We start from the raw sequence: 17,336 nt of genomic DNA on the forward strand, positions 1-17,336 counted from the left end.
GAAGAAAGGATGACACAAAAGGAGGAGTGTACCTATTCTCCTTGAAGAAGGAATGGGGCTAAGATAAGACAGGGCAATTCTAGGAGTGTTGGGGTTAGCCGACACTATCCCTTTCTGTGACTTGGGGATATACACTTCATAATCAATTATTAAACTCAACGCATATATTGTGACTTTTTCTCTATCTATCTTACGTTTCACTATAATTGGAGAAAAATATAATGCCTAAGGAAATAACATCCCAGTGTAAGATATTGTAACTATGTTCTAAGCAGAAGTACAACCAAAGTTACTTTCTTTGTTTATAACATCTCTAACTGAGCTTAGTAATCTTATGTCATCTACATTAATAGCTATAATTTTGAGAACTCATACCTTTTTAATAATAAAGTGATGCTTACATAATGATAATATCAATCTCACTTTTTAATAAATAGTTCATATTTGGGTAGTACATTATCATTCAGAATTTAATTGTGAACTTGTGCTGAAACTCACAGAAGTGATGTACTTGGATACAATTTCTCAGAGACTTCTCCCCTCCCCATCCACTTCCTCTCAGAGGGGGAGCACCAAGAACCTGAGAAAAAGAAATGAAGGCAAAAAACCCAGAGCGCTGTGTCTGCATTGTAATACACTGATTTGACCAGCCGAGGGCAGTATGGTTTAAGGCTGTTTGTGGGAAGGGCCAGATGCCATGCCTTTGGAGTCCCTCCTGTTCTTTGTGATTAGTCTATGAAGCCCTGAGACTGAAGAGCTTATTTGTACCAACATGGTGGTGATGGTGCTGGTGCTGGTGGTTGGATGGGCGGCATCTCCCTTGCCCGTTTGGCACTTCTATCTTAACACCAGCCTTCACCCCTGCTCCCTGCAGCAGCAGCTCTTTTCTCCCTCTTTCTCCTCAGACAGAAACTGAGACCTTTGATGTGCTAGACTGGGTGAGCTCCCACCTTCCACTGGCACAGAAGCAGTAGGTGGGTGTGCACAACCCTTCAAGCCCTTCCTTAGTACTTTGTAGGGGGCAAAGCTGAAAGAATTTTCCTTAAGTGTTAGCCGCCACTCCACAGTGAGTGCCCCTGCTTTTGTCTCTAGTCTTGTGGCCCAAGTGAAGGCTCCACACTGGTTTGTGGCATTGATAGGGTCAACAGGAAGAATGTCATGTTCTTTTAAAATCTCATTGATTGATGAAGTGAAACAAGAGTCATTTTCTGGGGCCACCCCTCTGCCTAAAGATAACATAACTTTTCCCATTATAAATCCATCTTCTAACCTGGTTGTTCGGAATTCCAGCTATTATAATTCGCCTCCCTTTATAAGGATGGACCTGAAACAGAAATTGAGGGAACATTTCTCTTGGGACTTTACCGTAAATGACTGAGTATGTAAAGGGTCTTCTCGTGCTTATCAGGGATTTTTCATCTCTTTAAACTACATGTGCTTTATTGCTAATTCTTTGACGCCATCACAAGACTTTTTTAAAAAAAATTTTTTGTTTTGCCCATGATTCAAGGACCCAGATGCCTCAACTGATTTTTCCCGCATGGTTCCTGCCCCAGAATCACAGATGTACAAAATATTAGAGCTAGATAATCTCATGTAGAAATCTAACAGGTCTACTCCTGAGGGGTGTACAAATGAGGAATCTGAGAGTAGAGGGACAGCCCCATGTCAAGCCCAGCAGACAGTTCAACTATACCTCTTCAGTCCCCACTTTGCTGTTTGGTAGGACAGAAGCACCTCCATCGCCTCACACTCAGAACTCTTGTGTGTGTATGTTGAACTTGGTGCAGCTTCTCCCCAACCTCCTGACTGATTTGAAACAATGAAATCTGCCCCATTTGCTGTCAGTTGTAGCTAGAGCCTTGTTCACTCACTTGAGCACCCCAGGTGAAGCACTCCCCTTCACTGCATCCACAGAATCCCTAGTGTTTTGGGGTCACTGTGGATTGCTGACTTAACAGGCCTAACACAAGGCAGAGTAAGGTAGGGCAAGCACTTGATGAGGAATCAGGAGACCTACCTCTCTCCTAATCTGCTGAAAAGCCCTTCCCCTTTCTGAACCTCTTGTTTTCCCATCTGGAAAAAGAGGAAGGTGACCTAGAACAGTGGCTCTCAACCTGGGTTCCAAGAAGTTCCTGAAATTGTGTGCAAAGTTGTGGGAGGCATGTATACAGTCTTCTTAGGAGGGTGTGTAGAGCTTCCAATAGATTCTCAAAGGAGTCCTATTATGGGCTGCCCCCAATTTCCTTTCTTAAAGCCCTAACCCTCAATGTGACTGAATTTGGAGATGGAGCCTTTAGAGAGGTAATTAGGGTTAATTGAGGGAGCTGGTAAAGAATCTGCCCGCAATACAGGTTTTAATTCCTGTGTTGGGAAGTACCCCTGGAGAAGGGATATGCTACCCACTCTAATATTCTTGGGCTTCCCTGGTGGCTAGACGGTAACGAACCTACCTGCAGTGTGGCACACCTGGGTTCCATCCCTGTGTTGGGAAGCTCCCCTGGAGGAGGGCATGGCAACCCACTCCAGTGTCCTTGCCTGGAGAATTCCCAAGGACAGAGGACCCTGGTGTGCCGCAGTTCATGGGGTCACCAAGAGTCGGACACAACTGAGTGATCAAGCACAACACACACAGAGGTTGTAAGAGTGGGGCCCTAATCCCAAAGGACCTGGCATCCTTATAAAAGGAGGACTTACCAGGTCTCTCGCTCTCTCTCTCTCTGTCTCCATACACACAGAGAGGAAATGTCATGTGAGGAAACAGAGAGAAGGTTCCCAACTGCAATATAGCAGGAGTGCCTACACCAGGAACTGAACTTGCTGGCACCTTGATCTTGGACTTCTAGTATCCCAAACTATGAGAAACTAAACGCCTTTTGTTTAAGCCATCCAGCCTGTGGTATTTGGTTTCGTAACTGGAATAGACTAACATAAGTCCCACAACCAAAAAAAGGTTCAGAGCCATTGGACCCACTGGTTGCCAGAAACCCATCCTGGACATACATGTTTCAATACAACGTTTTTAGGTACTTGCAGATTTCTTGAGTTCTTCCTTGGAAGAGTGCAGTATATCTTTTATTGCAACATACTTCCTTTGCTAATAGTTGCATAACACGGATTTGTATCTATATAAACCCAAATACCAGAGTTTAAATCCTGATTCCACCACCTACTAGATCTTTGACTTTGGACAAGTTATCACATGTTTGTGCCTCGTATATAAATTAGGGGTAAGATTCGTGTCTACCTCACATGGCTGTTGTGAGAATTAAATGACATAATGCATGTATGAGGGCCTAGCACATAGTAAAGTTTCAACAGATATTAGTAGCTTTTGCGATGAAAATATAAGTAGCAGTCAGGGCTTTTTGCCCTTATAAACAGCACTGTTGTGAGCGAACTTCGTTATACACAGAGAATTTTATTTTAAAAATACTTATCTAGATTAACTAAGAGAAAAAGAGCAAAATAACTAAAATCATAAAAAAAAGAGGGGATATTACAACCAATGTGACAATAACAAACAGGATCATACAAGAATATTATGAACAATTGTGGAAAACTGGTCAATCACTTGTAAAGGAATGAAACTAGAACACTTCCTAACATGACACACAAAAATAAATTCAAAATGGATTAAAGATCTAAATTTAAGACCAGAAACTATAAAACTCCTAGAGGAGAACATAGGCAAAACACACTCCAACATAAATCACAGCAAGATCCTCTATGACCCACCTCCCAGAATATTGGAAATAAAAGCAAAAATAAACAAATGGGACCTAGTTAAACTTAAAAGCTTTTGCAAAACAAAGGAAACTATAAGCAAGGTGAAAAGAAAGTCTTCAGAATGGGAGAAAATAATAGCAAATGAAGAAACAGACAAAGGATTAATCTCAAAAATATACAAGCAACTCCTGCAGCTCAATTCCAGAAAAATCAATGACCCAATCAAAAAATGGACCAAAGATTTAAACAGACATTTCTCCAAAGAAGACATACAGATGGCTAAAAACACATGAAAAGATGCTCAACAGCACTCATTGTCAGAGAAATGCCAATCAAAACCACAGTGAGGTACCATTACACGCCAGTCAGGATGGCTGCTATCCCAAAGTGTACAAGCAATAAATGCTGGAGAGGGTGTGGAGAAGAGGGGACCTTCTTACACTGTTGGTGGAAATGCAAACTAGTACAGCCGCTATGGAGAACAGTGTGGAGATTTCTTTAAAAACTGGAAACAGAACTGCCATATGACCCAGCAATCCCACTTCTGGGCATAAACACTGAGGAAACCAGACCTGAAAGAGATACATGCACCCCAATGTTCACCGCAGCACTGTTTATAATAGCCAGGACATGGAAGCAACCTAGATGTCCATCAGCAGACAAACGGATAAGGAAGCTGTGGTACATATACACTATGGAATATAACTCAGACATTAAAAAGAATTCATCTTAATCAGTTCTAATGAGATGGATGAAACTGGAGCCCATTATACAGAGTGAAGTAAGCCAGAAAGATAAAGACCAATACAGCTTACTAACGCATATATATGGAATTTAGAGAGATGGTAACGATAACCCTATATGCAAAACAGAAAAAGAGACACAGATGTACAGAACAGACTTTTAGACTCTGTGGGAGAAAGAGAGGGTGGGATGTTCTGAGAGAACAGCATTGAAACAAGTATACTATCAAGGGTGAAACAGATCACCAGTGCAGCTTGGATGCATGAGACAAGTGCTCAGGGCTGGTGAACTGGGAAGACCCAGAGGGATGGGATGGAGAGGGAGGCGGGAGGGGGGATCGGGAAGGGGAACACATGTGAATCCATGGCTGATGCATGTCAATGTATGGCAAAATCCACTACAATATTGTAACGTAATTAGCCTCCAACTAATAAAAATAAATGGGAAAAAAAAGAATACTATGAACAATTGTGGCAAGAAATTGGACAACCTGGAAGAAATGAATAAGTTCCTAGAAACACACAATCTACCAGAACTGAATCAAGGAGAAACAGAAAACCCAACAGACCAGTAATGAGATTGAATCGGTAATGAGAAACCTCCCCTCTGCGCCGCCCCCCGCCAAAATCAGGAACTGATAGCTTCACTGGAGAATTCCACCAAACATTCAAGGAATTCATACCAACCTTCCTCAAATGCTGCCAAAAAACTGAAGAAGAGGGAACACTTCCAAACTCATTTTATGAGGCCAGCACTATCCTGATATCAAAGGCACCAAAAGAAAAGAACACTACAGGCCGCTTTGCCGGATGAATGTAGATGCAAAACTCCTCAACAAAATACTAGCAAAACAATTCAATGGCATATTAGACGGACTATGTGCCATGGTCAAAAGGGATTTATCCCTTGGGTGCAAGGATAGTTTAACATACAAAAATCAATCAATGTAAGAAAACACATTAACAGAATGAAGGACGAAAATCACATGATCATCTCCATAGATCCATAAAAAATTCAACACTGCTTCACGAGAAAAAAACAGTCAAAGAACTAGGAGTGGAAAGAAATGACCTCGACATAAAAAAGGCCACAACTAACATCATATTCAGTGGTGAAAAACTGAAATCTCTTCTTCTAAGGTAAGGAACAAGGCAAGGACGCCTGCTCTCACTATTATGTTAGTACTCAACAACTGGAAGTAATAGCCAGAGCTGTTAGGAAAGCAAAAGAAATAAAAGGCATCCACATCAGAAAGAAGTAAAGTTATCTCTGTTGAAGATAGCATCACGTTTTACATGCAAAACGCAAAAGATTACACACCTCCATACACACACACACACACGCACACACAAAACTGGTAGAACTGATAAACAAATTCAACAAAGTTGTAGGACAGAAAATCCAAAAACAATTCAGTTGTGTTACTATACACTAACAAAGAACAATTTGAAAAGGACATTAAGAATACAATTCAAGGGAGGCGGTCCTAAGAAGGCGGAGGAATAGGACGGGGAGACCACTTTCTCCCCCACAAATTCATCCAAAGAACATTTGAACGCCGAGCAAATTCCACAGAACAACTTCTGATTGCTGGCAGAGGACATCTGGCACCCAGAAAGGCAGCCCATTGTCTTCGAAAGGAGGAAGGACAAAATAGAAAAGATAAAAAGAGAGACAAAAGAGGTAGGGACGGAGATCCGTCCTGGGAAGGGAGTCTTAAAAAAGAGAGAAGTTTCCAAACACCAGGAAACACGCTCTCAGGCGGGTCTGTGGTGAGCCTTGGAATCTCAGAGGACAAAATAAGGGGGAGGAAAAATAAATAAATAAATAATTAAAACCCACAGATTACGTGCCTAACAGCCACTTCCAGTGGAGCAGCAGCCCGGACACTCGCATCCCCCACTAGCAAGCAGGGGAGGGACAGGGAGGAGCGGGCTGCATTGCTTAGCGTAAGATCCAGGCCTGAATGCCCTGAGGGCAATCTGAGGGGATTAGCTTGAGATAGCAACCCAGACTGTGGGGTAGCTATCCTGTGATCACGCGAAAAGCCCTAACCTAAGACATCTAAGACATCGCCAGGCACGCTCACAGAACAAAGCACTGAGCAGAGCTAGCCGGCTGCAGACCGGCCCATCCCCCGCCGGAGACAGGCAGGCGAGGGCAGCCAGAGTCGGAAGCGGGCATTCGACCCCAGAGAGGCACCCTATACCAAATGCAAGCAGATTTCTCTGCTAACCAAGACTTCTTGGGACTCTGGACGATCGACTAGCTAGGAGGGTCGCAGCCAGAGACCAGCTCCCCAGAATAGACACACGGCACACCTAAGAAGGCGCACTTGTTGCACACCCAGAAAACCAAGCGGCTGGAACGGGAGAGGGGGTAAGCCGCAGCCTCCAACTGGGGGTGGATACGCGCGCCAAGCCCCTGGTCACCTGAGCTGCTCGGGCCTGGGTCGGGCGCAAAACCAGGTCCAACCAAGTCTGCGCCTTTGTGCAGTACCTGAGAACCTGAACCTGAGCAGCTTAGGCCTCAGAAGTGCATGTAAACCAGAGTCTGCATCAGACAGTTCCCGGCAGAGCAACCTAGAGTCTGGGCAGTGTAGACTGGGGAAGCACACACGGCGTGAGCGGGGGCAAACCCTGTGTGGCTGAATCACTGTGAGCACACGCCAGTGATATTTGTTCACAGTGTTCCTCCCTCCCCAAAGCACGACTAAACAAGCGAGCCTAAAAAAAAAAAAAAAAAAAGGAAATAAAAGGGAACACCACCGCGCCCCTTGGAGCAGGGCAGAAATTAGACACTGAAGAGACCAGCAAACAGAAGCTAAAATAAACAGACGGAACCGCTTTGGAAGTGACAGGTGCAATAGATTAAAACCCTGGAGTTAGCACCGGCTACATAGGAAGGGGCCTATAGACCTTGGGAAATACAAGCCGGACCAAGGAGCTCTCTGAAGATGAACTGACCCCACACTGTCCGCAACAGCTCCAGAGAAAGTCTCAGATATATTTTTACTATTATCACTTTTTAAATATAAAAAAAAAAAATTAAAATAAAAATTTTTTATTTTTTACTTTGTTGTCTTTTTAATTTTATTTTATCTTTTTATTTTTAAGTTCCCATTATTCCTTTAATTTTCATTTTTATAACCTAACATTACCTTGCCAAAAAAAGACCCTATATTTAAAACAAACTTCACATATACATATTTTATAATTTCTCTTACTTTGTCTTTTGTTTGTTTGTTCACTGGTTTGATTTTTTGCTTTTTTTCCTCTTTTTTTGCATTTTTCCTTTTTCTTTTTAAAAAAAAATACTGTAGTTTTGGAAATTTAACCTCTACTCAGGATTTTTAATCTTTGCTTTTTGGTATTGGTTATCAACTTTGTACCTTTAAGAACCCAATCTTCAGTACCCATTTTTACCTGGGAGCAGGATCACTGGCCTGATTGCTCTCTCCCCGTTTCTACTCTCCTTTTACTCCACCAGGTCGCCTCTATCTCCCCCACCCCCTTTTCTTCTCTACCCAACTTGGTGAATCTCTTTGTATGTTCCAGGCTGTGGAGAACACTTAGGGACCTGATTACTGACTGGATCTGTCTCTCTCCTTTTGATTCCCCCTTTGATCCTCCTGGCTGCCTCTGTCTCCTTCCTCCCTCTTCTCCTCTCTGTGTAACTCAGTGAAACTCTCCGAGGGGTCCAGACTGTGGAGAGCACATAGGGAAGCGATAACTGGCTAGCTTGCTCTTTCCCCTTTTGATACCCCTTCTGCTCCTCCTGGTCAGCTTTTTAACTCCCTCTTCTCTCTTCTCTTCTCCACGTAACTCTGTGTACCTCTCCGGGTGTCCCTCACTGTGGAGAAACTTTCCATCATTAACCTAGATGTTTTATCATTGGCGCTGTATAGATGAAGAAGTCTTGAGGATACTGTACAAATAAGACTGAAAACCAGTGGCAGGAGACTTAAGTCCAAATCCTGAGACTACCGGAGAACTCCTAAATCCAGGGAACATTAAACGATAGGAGCTCATCAAACGCCTCCATACCTACACTGAAACCTAGCACCACCCAAGGGCCAACAAGCTCCAGAGCAAGATGTACCACACAAATTCTCCAGCAACACAGGAACAAATCCCGAGCCTCAATATACAGGTTGACCAAAGCTACGCCAAACCCAATGACATCTCCAAACTTATTACCGGACACTTCATTGCACTCCAGAGAGAAGAAATCCAGCTCCACCCACCAGAACACTGACACAAGCTTCCCTAGCCAGAAAACCTTGACAAGCCACCTGTCCAACACCACCCACAGCAAGGAACCTCCACAATAAAGAGGAAACACCAATTGCCAGAATACAGAAAGGCCACCCCAAACACAGCAATATACACAAGACGAAAAGGCAGAGAAATACGCAGCAGGTAAAGGAACGGGATAAATGCCCACCAAACCAAACAACAGAGGAAGAGATAGGGAATCTACCCGATAAAGAATTCCAAATAATGATAGTGAAAATGATCCAAAATCTTGAAAGCAAATTGGAGTTAGAGATAAATAGCCTGGAGACAAGGATCGAGAAGATGCAAGAAAGGTTTAACAAAGACCTAGAAGAAATAAAAAAAGAGTCAATATATACTGAATAATGCAGTAAATGAGATCAAAAACACTCTGCAGGGAATCAGCAGTAGAAGAACGGAGACAGAAGATAGGATAAGTGAGGTAGAGGACTGAATGGTAGAAATAAATGAAACAGAGAGGAGAAAAGAGAAGAATTAAAAGAAATGAGGAGAATCTCAGAGACCTCTGGGACAACGTGAAACGCCCCAACATTCGAATCATAGGAGTCCCAGAAGAAGAGGACAAGAAGGAAGACCATGAGAAAATACTTGAGGAGATAATAGTTGAAAACTTCCCTAAAGTGGGGAAGGAAATAATCACCCAAGTCCAAGAAACCCAGAGAGTCCCAAACAGGATAAACCCAAGACGAAACACCCCAAGACACATATTAAACAAATTAAAAAAGATCAAACACAAAGAACAAATATTAAAAGCAGCAAAGGAAAAACAACAAATAACTCACAAGAGGATTCCCATAAGGATAACAGCTGATCTTTCAACAGAAACTCTTCAGCCCAGAAGGGAATGGCAGGACATACTTAAAGTGATGAAAGAAAATAACCTACAGCCCAGATTACTGTGCCCAGCAAGGATCTCATTCAAATATGAAGGAGAAATCAAAAGCTTTACAGACAAGCAAAAGCTCAGAGAGTTCAGCACCACCATACCAGCTCTCCAACAAATGCTAAAGGATCTTCTCGAGACAGGAAACACAGAAAAGATGTATAAACTCGAACCCAAAACAATAAACGGGATCATACTTATCAATGATTACCTGAAATGTAAATGGGTTGAATGTCCCAACCAAGAGAGAAAGACTGACTGAATGGATACAAAAGCAAGACCCCTATATATGTTGTCTACAAGCGACCCACCTCAAAACAAGGGACACATACAGACTGAAAGTGAAGGGCTAGAAAAAGATATTCCATACAAATAGAGACCAAAAGAAAGCAGGAGTCGCAATACTCATATCAGATAAAATAGACTTTAAAACAAAGGCTGTACAAAGAGATAGAGATGGACACTACATAATGATCAAAGGATCAATCCAAGAAGAAGATACAACAATCATAAATATATAGGCGCCCAACACAGGAGCACCACAATATGTAAGACAAATGTGAACAAGTATGAGAGTGGAAATTAACAATAACACAATAATAGTGGGAGACTTGTTGTGGAGTAATTAGCCTCCAACTAATAAAAATAAAAAAAAAATATAGTGGGAGACTTTAACACCCCACTCACGCCTATGGATAGATCAACTAAACAGAAAATTAACAAGGAAACAGAAACTTTAAATGATACAATAGACCAGTTAGACTTAATTGATAGTTATAGGACATTTCACCCCAAAACATTGAATTCCACCTTTTTCTCAAGCGCACACGGAAACTTCTCCAGGATAGATCACATCCTGGGCCATAAATCTGGCCTTGGTCAATTCAAAAAAAAATGAAATCATTCCAAGCATCTTTTCTGACCACAATGCGGTAAGATTAGATGTCCATTACAGGAGAAAAACTATTCAAAATTCCAACACATGGAGGCTGAACAACACGTTGCTGAACAACCAACAAATCACGGAAGAAATCAAAACAGAAATCAAAGGATGCATAGAAATGAATGAAAATGAAAACACAACAACCCAAAACCTATGGGACACTGTAAAAGCAGTGCTAAGGGGAAGGTTCACAGCAATACAGGCATACCTCAAGAAGCAAGAAAGAAGCCAAATAAATAACCTAACTCTACACCTAAAGCAACTTGAAAAGGAAGAAATTATGAACCCCAGGGTTAGTAGAAGGAAAGAAATCTTAAAAATTAGGGCAGAAATGAATGCACAAGAAGCAAAAGAGACCATAGCAAAAATCAACAAAACCAAAAGCTGGTTCTTTGAGAAGGTATATAAAATTGACAAACCATTAGCCAGACTCATCAAGAAACAAAGGGAGAAAAATCAAATCAACAAAATTAGAAATGAAAATGGAGAGATCACAACAGACAGCACAAAAATTCAAAGAATCATAAGACACTATTATCAGGATCTATATGCCAATAAAATGGACAACTTGGAAGAAATGGACAAATTCTTAGAAAAGTATAACTTTCCAAAATCGAACCAGGAAGAAATACAAACTCTCAAGAGACACATCACAAGCACGGAAAATGAAACTATAATCAGAAATCTTCCAACAAACAAAAGCCCAGGACCAGACGGCTTCACAGCTGAATTCTACCAAAAATTTAGAGAAGAGCTAATACCTATCCTACTCAAACTCTTCCAGAAAATTGCAGAGGAAGGTAAACTTCCAAACTCATTCTATGAGGCCACCATCACCCTAATTCCAAAACCAGAGAAAGACGCCAGAAAAAAAGAAAACTACAGGCCAATATCACTGATGAACATAGATGCGAAAATCCTTAACAAAATTCTAGCAAACAGAATCCAACAACATATTAAGAAGATCATACATCATGACCAAGTGGGCTTTACCCCAGGAATGCAAGGATTCTTTAATATCTGCAAATCAATCAATGTAATCCACCACATTAACAAATTGAAAAATAAAAACCATATGATTATCTCAATAGATGCAGAAAAATCCTTTGACAAAATTCAACATCCATTTATGATAAAAACTCTCCAGAAAGTAGGCATAGAAGGAACATACCTCAACATAATAAAAGCTATATATGACAAACCCTCAGCAAACAGTATCCTCAATGGTGAAAAATTGAAAGCATTTCCCCTAAAATCAGGAACAAGACAAGGGTGCCCACTCTCACCACTACTATTCAACATAGTTTTGGAAGTGTTGGCCACAGCAATCAGAGCAGAAAAAGAAATAAAAGGAATCCAGATAGGAAAAGAAGTGAAACTCTCACTGTTTGCAGATGACATGATCCTCTACATAGAAAACCCTAAAGACGCTACCAGAAAATTACTAGAGCTAATCAATGAATAGAGTAAAGGTAGAGGATGTAAAATTAACACACAGAAATCCCTTGCATTCCTATGCACTAACAAACAGAAACCAGGAGGAGATATTAAGGAAGCAATGCCATTCACCATTGCAACACAAAGAATAAAATACTTAGGAGTATATCTACTTAACGAAACAAAAGGCCTATACATAGAAAATTATAAAACACTGATGAAAGAAATCGAAGAGGACACAACTAGATGGAGAAAGTCCAGGGTATCTGAGGTGGTTAATTTTATGTGTCAGCTTGACTGGTACACAGAGTGCCTAGATATTTAGTCAAATATTATTCTGGATGTTTCCGTAGTGTGCTTTTCCATATTAACATTTAAATCAGTCAAATGGATAAGACAGATTTCCCCCTGATAAAGTGGGTGGGTTTTACCTAATCAGTTGATAGTCTGATTAAACAAAAAAGCAAACTTTCCTCATGCAAGAGAAGTCCTCCTGCCTGAAAGCCTTTGGACCTGGGACATCAGCTTCTTTTCCTGCCTTTAGACCCAAACTGAAATATCAACTCTATTGGTTTGGTTCTTAGGCCTTCTAACCTGGACTAGAGCTAAAACCACTGGCTCTTCTGAGTCTCCAGCTAGCCACCTCACCCCCTAGATTTTGGGACTTACCAGCCGCTATAATTGAATGAGTCAATTCTTTTACACACACACACACACAGACACACACACTCCACTGAATCTGTTCTTCTAACACACTACCCAGAGTGATCTACAGATCCAATGCAAACTCTGTCATAATCCCAATAGCATGCTTTACAGAAATAGAAAAACTCATCCTAAAATTTAAGTAGAATCTAAAGAGATCCTTAATAGGGAAAACAACTTGGACAAAGAAAAAGTAGAGAACTCCAACTTCCTGATTTCAAAACATTACAAAGCTACACTAATGAAAACTGTGTGTTACTGCCATATTAACAAATAGATCAATGGAGTAAAATAGAGATCTTAGCAGTAAACCCTCACTTTTAGAAGATATGCCAGGCAGTGGACTTCCTGATAGAGGGGAAAACATAGCTTTTTTAGATCTTTGAATCAAAGCAGGGACTCTGGAGTCAGATTGCTTGGCTTCAATTCTACCACTGATCCCCATGGGCCAAATGACCGTGGGTCAGTGGCTGAACCTTAGGCTGCTAATCATTAGTACTAGAGTCCTGGGAGCGTCACAAAGAACCACTACTACTTACATACAGCACTTAGAAGAGTGCCGGGCACGGGGTCTCTGCTGTATAAGTTGCTTTTCACAGATTCTGCAAAATTACCTCCCAAATGGATTTCTTGCACCACGGCCACAGAGGTTTGCCGCTAAACTCTCCCACTCTCGGAATCGTTAAGCACTTGGAGGAGGTGGGACGAGAGGCTTGACAGAGGTATACTCGCAGCGTCACATTCACCCGCCAACTCGCCAACTGCCCGGACGGCCCTTGGACTTGGCAGCAAGCCAGAGGAGGCCCTCGACCCCATTGGTTACACCTCGAGGGGACGGCCAAACAAGGCGCGTGCTGGTTGGCAGGAACCGGACCAATGAGGAGGCGGCAGGGCTGGCGCGCTGAAAACCTCGCGTCATTTGCGGCCATCTCCAGCATGCTTGACGGCGAGCTCCAGACGCCGCCCGCCACACCTGCCCTGACCGCCGCCACCGCGACCCGGTTGATAAATGGTCGCCGCCCCTGATCCGGCGGCCACCCAGATCGCGACATGAGCTCCCCAGATGATGAGGTGTCTGTTTCGGGAGCGGGTTTCGGCTCAGAGTGCGGGGAGCAGACCAGCGGCCTTGAGGCCGGCTCCATAGCCCCGCGGGGACCCGGCCCCAGCCCAGAGCCTGGGGCACCACGAAGCGGCGAAGGTGAGGGCGGGAATGGCTTCCCAGACCCTGAGGGCTTCAAGTCAGAGCGGGAGGTGCTGGAAGCCGGAGGGCCGGTGCTGCAGGGCCTCGAACGCCGGCCTGGCTCCCTGGCCGACGACCAGGGGGACGCCCTGCAGCTGGCTGACGAGTCAGTGGCGGCCATCCTGCAGCAGCTGGCCGACCTGAACGACGTGCTGGGCACCCGCAGATACCTGTCCCAGGAGAGCTACGCGGTCGGCGAAGTGTCTGCCTTGTGGGACCTCGAGGCGCGACCCCGCAGTCGAGGCGGTGCCGCCCAGAGGTGTGGGGAGGCCGCACAGGCTGAGGCTGGCCCTCTCTGGGTCGGCGGGCCCAAGGCAGGCCGGGCCTGGGGGAACCCTAAGAAAGGCACTAAGAGTAGGTTGAACGTGGCTGTGAATTGCCAGTGGCCTCCGTCAGAAAGCACAGCCGGGCTGCTGTCCGACCCCGAGTCCTCCGATGAATTCAGTAAGATAGAGCGGATGAGGGTGAGCATTTATCCCAAAGACGGAGGCCAGGCCAAGCTCAACAGCCCCGAAGATCCTGGGAACACACCCAGACGCTTGCATGTCCAAGGCAGGGAGAATCTCCTTAATGTGCCAGACTCTTGCCTATCCTCGATTCCGCGAGGATTAATTTCGGTTGTGGAAAGGCAGGGCAGGCAGGGCGATGCAGAGCAGGAGGACACCTCTCCCCCTAGAAAAATGCAGAGCGTGCTCTGGGGGAAGGGGGGCAGCCTGTCCAGCTACCCGGGAGTGGCAGTAGCATCAGCTCCTGCAGCTGCCACTACAGGCAGCCTGCCGCGGCCCACTCCTAGAAGGAAGGGGGTCCAGGAGAAGAAGTCCCTTGGGGGCGTCTCCAAACCTGCCGTGGGGAGAATCTTCCCTTCCTGGGGGCAAAGAATCTCGGCCACTCCCCTGCAACCGGCCACCTTCTCCCCAATTTCTGGCATCCCGCTGCTCCGGAGGTCCAAGAAGGAGGCCTTGGTCCCTTGGGGAGCTGAAGAGTCCAAGCACACCCGTGCTGGGAAGAAACCCGTGGCTAGGCGGGCCCGGGAGTCGGTGGCAGCAATGGCGGTGTCGGGAGAAGACAACGATCCAAATAGAGACCCATTCCCAAAGGGCCAAGTGAGTAGGCCAGGCCCCTCCTCTCTCCTCACTCTTCCCCCTCCCACCCTCCCCACAACACAGGTCTTCACCCCTTGCTCCTTCTCTCCATCCCTCAGGGGTTGTCATTGGGTGACCCTCAGTCACTGGGTCATCAGGATGCCAGATTGGGGTCCTTTTACTAGGGACAAACGTTAAGGTAGCACTTTGGGTGTGCTGGGCTCGGTTTTCCACCCTTGGCCTGTTTCCAGCCTCCTCCACGAGGCTGGGGCTGGAGTGGACGGGAGAGCTGGTAGCTGAATTGATTTGCGGGGACCCCTTAAAAGCTTCACAGAGCTTCAGTGTTTAGTCGAATCACTTTCCTGAATCCTACTTGCTAGGTCTTCCCCAAACCTTCCTTGCAGGGACCCCAGGTTTCTCAGTGACACAATGCTGTCCCCAGCTCAGCTCTACCTGCTGACCTGGGGCTGACGGACAGAGAATGTGCTAAAGAGATCAGCCTTTCAATTCTCTTTCCAATTCCCTGCCTCAGCTCCGTCTTGAATCACATGAGCTCTCCCACACACAGGCATAGACATATAAATGCACTGGTACACACACGTGTGCACGTGCACACACACACTTCAGATCAGTGAGAAATCTGTCTTTCTAGCTGACCACTGACAGGCCATGGTCATCTTGTCCATGGGTGCATCATGGAGAACCCAGTAGCACCAATCTCATCATCAGAGGCACACAGTATTCAGGAAACTCAGAGCCCGTGGCCATGAACAAGGGAGAAGTCATGCCCAGAGGGCCTGGCCCCTCAGGTGAGTGTCCTGGGTTTTGATATGGGGGGAGGTGGCCAGGGGTGAGGGCAGAAACCTCTGTCTCTGACTCTCTCTCTCTCTCTCTTCTGGGGGCTCAGCCTTGCTCTCAGGACGCTTCACCCATGGGAAAAAGGGTGTCAACTCTGGGCGTAGGCTGTAGGCTATTAGCCTTTTCTGTGAAGTGCTGTTCGCCCACATTGCTCTCCCAGGTGCTGGCTGTGGCTGCCACTCTGGGAGGTTCGAACCCAGAACAACAGCCTTTGGCAACCATTGAGGTGAAATGGCTGTCCCTGAGGTGTAGGAGGGGCAGGTCCAGAGAGAAGGTTTGTGCTGCCTGCCGGGCGGAGCAGGGGACGCTTGCTGCTAGCAGAGGGTGGTACTGCCTCACCTCACGTTAGACCTGGCTTGGCACTTTGCACCTCACTGGGAACCTGGGAAGCTGGATTGTGTGTCCTTTCCCTCTCAGGTGACCGGGAACCAACTGACCATCCCCCAAGACGGAAAAGGCAGCAGCAGCCACCCGGAAGGCAGGGCTGTCCTCGGGTAATGCTTCTTCTGGCTCCTGGAAATGCACACCCAAACCCCATGGTGGGATCTGAGTCCAAGTGCAACTGATATTTGTGGGCCCCCCACCCCCATCCCATCCCCGTCCTACACCCCAGGGAGGGAGCCCACCTCCTTTCCCCTGAGGAAAGTCTTTCCCTTGCCAGTCTAGACACCTGGTTTGGGATGGAGGGCCCGGGGGAGAGGAGAGGAGGAGGAGAGGGGAGGCAGGTGTATACTAACCATTTCTCTTCCTCCTGTGTCTGCTGGCCTAGTGTCTGGTGCTACAGAGAGAAATAGACGACCTTAAGGATCAACTTGGTATGAGGAACCAGGGACAGAGAGCAGCGGGTTCTTAGTGCAGAATCGGGGTGGTCCCTTGGGGTGGGGTGGGCTGCAGGTGCCGAGGGCCTCGTAGGGATCAGCGTTCCTGTGGGGAGGAGAACCTATCAAGCCTGTCGCTGGAGCGTGCGGTGCATATTCAGCTGCGGATGTGGACAAGTAGCAAAGTACTGCGTGGACTGTGTGCACACTCTGCCAGCCAGGAAGTCCTAGAGACCTCCTTCTGATAGGACTTTAGAGATGCCTTGTTGATCTGGTGTGGCCTCTAAGAGTCTTGCTGGATTGTTTACAAGACAGTTTTTGAATGGTTTGTGCGTGGCCCCAAGCTTGAGAGCTGCTGGAACATTTTGTTTCCTTTTAGGAAATGGCTCCACATTTAATTCCGTTGGCGAGGAGTGATCAGGCCCAGAGCTCTTTGCATTGGGGCTGGGGGTATGTGCGTTTCAGGTTGCAGGGCTAGGTGGTTCCCCACCGGGACAGGGGCACAGGCTTCTATGTCCGTCTGTCTGGAGCACCTGTTTATGCCTCTCCCTGTTGCAGCCTCCATGCGGTACCTGGCTGACAAGTTCCAGATCGTTTGA

General features: G+C 45.5%; 1 protein-coding gene across 1 annotated transcript; it reads left to right on the top strand.

Annotated features, from left to right (window-relative positions):
- Nucleotides 1-13,789: 13,789 nt before the first annotated feature.
- LOC136153925 (uncharacterized protein CXorf49 homolog) lies at nt 13,790-17,336 on the top strand. The gene is made up of 5 exons (XM_065916065.1): nt 13,790-15,082; nt 15,714-15,870; nt 16,337-16,413; nt 16,689-16,734; nt 17,296-17,336. The coding sequence occupies exons 1-5, from the start codon at nt 13,790-13,792 to the stop codon at nt 17,334-17,336; spliced, it is 1,614 nt and encodes a 537-aa protein (XP_065772137.1).

The sequence above is a fragment of the Muntiacus reevesi genome, chromosome X (assembly GCF_963930625.1).
Source record: "Muntiacus reevesi chromosome X, mMunRee1.1, whole genome shotgun sequence".
NCBI lineage: Eukaryota > Metazoa > Chordata > Mammalia > Artiodactyla > Cervidae > Muntiacus > Muntiacus reevesi.

Coding starts and splice junctions, on each gene's coding strand:
- LOC136153925 (XM_065916065.1), top strand. CDS start 13,790: ATGAGCTCCCCAGATGATGAGGTGTCTGTTTCGGGAGCGGGTTTCGGC. Junction 15,083..15,713: donor ACCCATTCCCAAAGGGCCAA/GTGAGTAGGCCA, acceptor CTGTCTTTCTAG/CTGACCACTGACAGGCCATG. Junction 16,414..16,688: donor GAAGGCAGGGCTGTCCTCGG/GTAATGCTTCTT, acceptor CTGCTGGCCTAG/TGTCTGGTGCTACAGAGAGA.